General features: G+C 41.1%; 1 protein-coding gene across 3 annotated transcripts in view; it reads right to left on the reverse strand.

The window, feature by feature from the left end:
* Positions 1 to 354: 354 nt before the first annotated feature.
* bbs7 (Bardet-Biedl syndrome 7) overlaps positions 355 to 5,208 on the reverse strand; it is a 59,967-nt gene continuing 55,113 nt past the window's right edge. For all 3 annotated transcript variants that reach the window (XM_043674029.1, XM_043674030.1, XM_043674031.1), the window contains one exon: positions 355 to 1,324. In XM_043674029.1, coding sequence (XP_043529964.1) covers positions 1,191 to 1,324 — 134 coding nt within the window. In that variant the 3' untranslated portion in view covers positions 355 to 1,190. The remainder of the gene's footprint in view (positions 1,325 to 5,208) is intronic.

Consider the following 5,208-nt stretch of genomic DNA (forward strand, 5'->3'; position numbering starts at 1 on the left):
AGAGGTGGAGTGGATTGTACTTGCAACAAATTTCCTCTTACACATTCATCAGTTACGAAGTTAGTAGGTAAGATTTCAGCTCCGGAAATTAAACAAAAATTGAGGACAGGAATGAACAATAACATTAAAACATTTGCAAAAGTTGATGTTACTGTCATAACAATACATAAATGCAGTTAGAGAATTGGATATTCTTTTGAGACTTTACACAATATTGACAAGATTATTTTATGTACATGACATTAAGTGAATTTTATTTTAACCCAGTATGTCAAAAATTGAGTGCATTTCAAAATAGTGTGGGTGGGAACTGCACTTGAGATCCTAGGGGTCAACACATTACCATAAAATAAAATGGGTCTCTAGGCTATTGCCAGGTATTTTATGACAACAGGTACAAGCAATAATGCTATTTAGAAAGATTATGAAAATCATGCAGTACCCATTATTACCAAACGAAGACATATATCCTTTAATATAAAATTATAAATACAAGTAAAATTATATTTAATAAAGAAATCAGGTGGAAAAACTGCCATCTCATTCCAGGTTTACTGCATTCTCAGCCTATTTTCAAAATGGATGTTTGCCTTTGAATGGCAATTTCTCAAAAGGCTAAGCAAATGTTGTGTGGACACTGAATCTAAATTCAGGTTTGTGAATCAGTGGAATATATACGTGGTTGTAGAAGGTTGCAAAGGGGCTTTGTGGGCATTCTTCCATTCTGGATAACCGTAAAAGAATGGGATGTTTCCCAGTCGTTTCAAAATTCCAGACAAAAAGTTGTTTTAAAATTATCTCTCAACTAGCATTTTAAAAATGTGCAGACTCACACTAATATTTCCAACACATTACACCACCTTGTTTATTTTGCAGTATATGGAGGGGTCATATCACAACAGTTCTCCCACTCATGCTAAAAGCTGAGGGACTATTCATGGAAATCTAATGCAATAATATTAAAACTGTTTTTAACCACATATCCAGGATTTCCAGATTATCTGCTGAAATCAAGATGGCCAATGTAGAGAAATTCATCCTTTAAATAACTTTATAACAGCATGATAATTTTTCTGATCAAGAAGACAATGTCTGTTCCACTACTGCTTCAAATCATAACATTTGATCACTATAAAACCACTCTGGTTAGGAAATTACATTGCTTTTTAAACAGGCTTTGCGTACTTTCTTTAGGCTGAATCAAAGAAAGCCATAAGACTTTTCGGATCATAATTATCTAAAATCTCCAACAAAAGGGGAACCTTTGTTTTCACATTGGTGCCTTTGAATTTGAACTTATCTATGAAGAGATCAGTTATCATGCCTATTTGAAGAAGGAAAAAAAGGATTAGTTTGAACATAAAGATGCATCTTAGATTTACAACATAGCAAAGACATATGATACTTCCTAATACCAGGTCCGGTATGGCCCCTTCCCGAGTTGAACTACTTACATACTGCTCTAGAAAACCCTCCTGGATGCTCCTTACAAATTCTGCTCTAACACTAAGTGAATCCCAGTCAATGTTGAGAAAATTAAAATCTATCACCACCACACTGTTGCTCCTACATCTTTCTATGATTTCTCTACATAGTTGTACCTCTACTTCAAGTTCGTTATTGGGAGGCTTGTAGTACAGCCCCATTGTTACTGCACCCTCCCTATTTCTGAGCTCTGCCCATATTGCCTAACTGCTCGAGTCCTCCATAGTGCCCTCCTTCAGCACAGCTGTGATATCCTCTTTGACCAGTAATGCAACTCCTCCATTCTTTTTACTTCCCTCTCTATCCCGCCTGAATATCCTGGGATATTTAATTGCCCTTCCTTCAACCAAGTCTCAGTAATAGCAATAACATCATACTCCCAGGTACTAATCCGAGCCCTAAGTTCATCTGCCTTACCTACTATACTTCTTGCATTAAAACAAATGCACCTCAAATCACCTGTCCTTTTGCGTTCATCCACCGCTTCCTGCCTACTCTTCCCCTCAGTCACGCTGACTTCAGAATCTAGTTCCTTACAGGCTTTAGTTACTACCTTCTTACTGTCCACTAACCTCCTCATTTGGTCGCCATCCCCCTGCCACATTAGTTTAAACCCTCCCCAACAGTATTAGCAAAAGCACCCCCTAGGACATTGGTTCCAGTCCGGCCCAGTTTTAACCATCCAATTTGTAATAGTCCCACCTCCCTGAGAACTGGTCCCAATGTCCCAAAAGTCTGAACCCATCCCCTCTGCACCATCTCTCAAGCCATGCATTCACCCGGAATATTCTATCATTCCTACCCTGACTAGCACGTGGCACTGGTAGCAGTCCTGAGATTACTACCTCTGAGGTCTTACTTTTTAACTTGGTTCCTAACTCCCTAAATTCTTCATGTAGGACCTCACCCTGTTTTTTTTTTACCTACATCACTGGATCCTGTATGTACCACAACAACTGGTTGTTCACTCCCCCTTGAGAATTTTCTGCAGTCAATCCAAGATACCCCTGACCCGTGCACCTGAATCCCCTATGACTATTGCCCATCCACTCTTTTTCCCCACCCTGCTGAACAGCAGAGCTCGCCACGGTTACTGCTGCCTTCCCCTGGTGAGCCATCTCCCCCAACAGTATCCAAAACAGTATAACCTGCTTTGAAGGGAGATGACCGCAGGGGACACCTGCACTGCCTTCCTGCTCTCTCTGCCTTTTGGTTACCCATTCCCTTTCTCCCTCAACAATCCTAATCTGTGGTATGACCAATTCACTAAAAGCGTTATCCATGATCCCCTCAGCATCACGTATGCTCCAAAGTGAGTCCATCCGCAGCTTCAGAGTCATTATGCAGTCTAACAAGAGTTGCAACTGGACATACTCCTTGCATATGAAGGAGCCAGGGACACTAGCTGTGTCCCTGAGTTCCTACATTAAGAGGAGCATAACACAGGTCTGAGATCACTTGCCATTTTTAATCTTAAGCTTTATTGGTCAGAACATTGAATACAGGAGCTGGGAGGTCATGTTGCGGCTGTACATGACATCGGTTAGGCCACTTTTGGAAAATTGTCTGCAACTCTGGTCTCTGTCCTATTGGAAAGATGTTGTGAAACTTGGAAGTGATCAGAAAAGATTTACAAGAATGTTGCCAGGGTTGAAGGGTTTGAGCTATAGGGAGAGGCTGGAGCTGTTTCCCCTGTAACTGAGGGGTGACCTTCTAGAGGCTTATAAAATCATGAGGGGCATGGATAGTATAAATAGGCAAGGTCTTTTTCCCTAGGGTGGGGGAGTCAGAACCAGAGGACAGATTTAAGGAGAGAGGGGGAAAACTTAAAAGGGACCTAAGGGACACCTTTCTCACACAGAGGATGGTGCATGTATGGAATGAGCTGCCAGAGGAGCTGGTGGAGGCTGGTACAATTACAACATTTAAAAGGCATCCAGATGAGTACATGAATAGGAAGGCGATAGAGGGATATGGGCTAAGTGCTGGCAAATGGGACTAGATTAGTTTAGTTTAGGTCAGAATGAACAAGCTGTACTGAAGGGTCTATTACTGTGCTGTACATCTCTATGACTATTGATCAAATGAGCAGACACCTGGCAGATGAATTTCAATGCGGAGAAATGTGAGATAATACAATTCACTGGAAGAAAGAGAGTCAGGTTCATTGGTATAACTGTGAGGGGAGTACAGGAGCAGAGAAATCATGTGCATAATTCTCTGAAGGTGGCTAAGCAAGTTGAAAGAGTTGTTAAGAAGGCTGAGTGGATCATTGGGTTCATAAATAGAATCACAACATATAAAAGCAAAGAGGTAATGCAACACCTCTACAAATGATGGGTCAGATCACATTTGGAATATTGCTTTTAATTCCAGGCACCTTATTTAAGGATAGATGTTCAAGCCCTGCAGAGAGTACAAAGGAGGTTTACTAGAATCCTACCATGAATGAGTGAGTAAATGTAAGGAAAGATTAGAGAAGTTGGGCTTATTCTCCTTGAATTAAGAGGTGACCTTATTGAGGTATTCATAATTATGAACAATTTTTGACAGGGTAAAGGAGGATATTCTGTTTCCACTAGCTGATGTGTCAGTAACTAGGGGGTCACAATTTTACAATTGTCAGTGTGATGATGCTGTCACTTTAAAAAAAAAGATTATTCCGTCCTTGGTTTTTTTGAGAGGTCATAAATGCAGAGGTACCAAAGAGCCTAGTTTAACAATGAAAGGGGAGTGGCTAGTTCTCCCAGTTCAGCTTTTTTCTAGTTTATTTTAGCTATAGCAGTGACAAGATGTTACAGTCCAGGGGAGTTGCAAGCTTCAGTGAAGAATTCCTCTGACTTTCTCTCAAACCTTTCTTTGGATATTGTTCCCCTCTAAGAATCTATGTTTGAATTTACCTTTTTGCCAAGGGGTGTGTTTATGGGATGTTACTATTGGAATAGATAATTGGAACAGTTAATTAGTAATAGTTACTGTATTAGGTCAGTTACGTTTTCCAATACTTAAGTTATTCTAAATTCTGCTTTCTTTTGTTTGGGTTTCAATTATAGTGTTTAATGCTGCTTTGCTTAAAGCCATGTGGTTTGACCAGCTGCCTCACACAGGGAACACCCACTGCACATGTGCCTTTAAAATAAGAAAAGTTAGGGTCCAGGCTACGTTCTTAAGTATTTTGAGGGAGTCTGTCCTGGCCCATAAAAGATTAGAGGCTCTTGTTGCGATTGGGTTTAGGGTTGTTGGACGCAAAGGTGGCAATGGTAGGTGTTAGAGTCTTTTGTTCTGGGGGTTGAATTCAGTTGGTTTAAACAGTGCTCTGTGTTGTGATGGCTCTTTCAGACAGTTTTCTAGGGATGGAAGAAGTGACTTTGGGGGCTTTAAAGTTGAAACTTTATTGCTGGAACAGCACAGCAGGTCAGGCAGCATCCAGGGAACAGGAGATTCGATGTTTCGGGCACAGGCCCTTCTTCAGGAAGAAGGGCCTGTGCCCGAAACGTCGAATCTCCTGTTCCCTGGATGCTGCCTGACCTGCTGTGCTGTTCCAGCAATAAAGTTTCAACTTTGATCTCCAGCATCTGCAGACCTCACTTTCTCCACTTTGGGGGTTTTACAAAGCAAGGCAAAGCTGTTAGAATTGGCAGACAAGCTGGAGTTGGGGTTGCCTTGGTCTGTTGGAAATGGAGGCATAATTACAGCAATAGCACGATACACCATCGGGGGGGG

This window comes from Chiloscyllium plagiosum, chromosome 32 (genome assembly GCF_004010195.1).
Source record: "Chiloscyllium plagiosum isolate BGI_BamShark_2017 chromosome 32, ASM401019v2, whole genome shotgun sequence".
NCBI classification, from domain to species: domain Eukaryota; kingdom Metazoa; phylum Chordata; class Chondrichthyes; order Orectolobiformes; family Hemiscylliidae; genus Chiloscyllium; species Chiloscyllium plagiosum.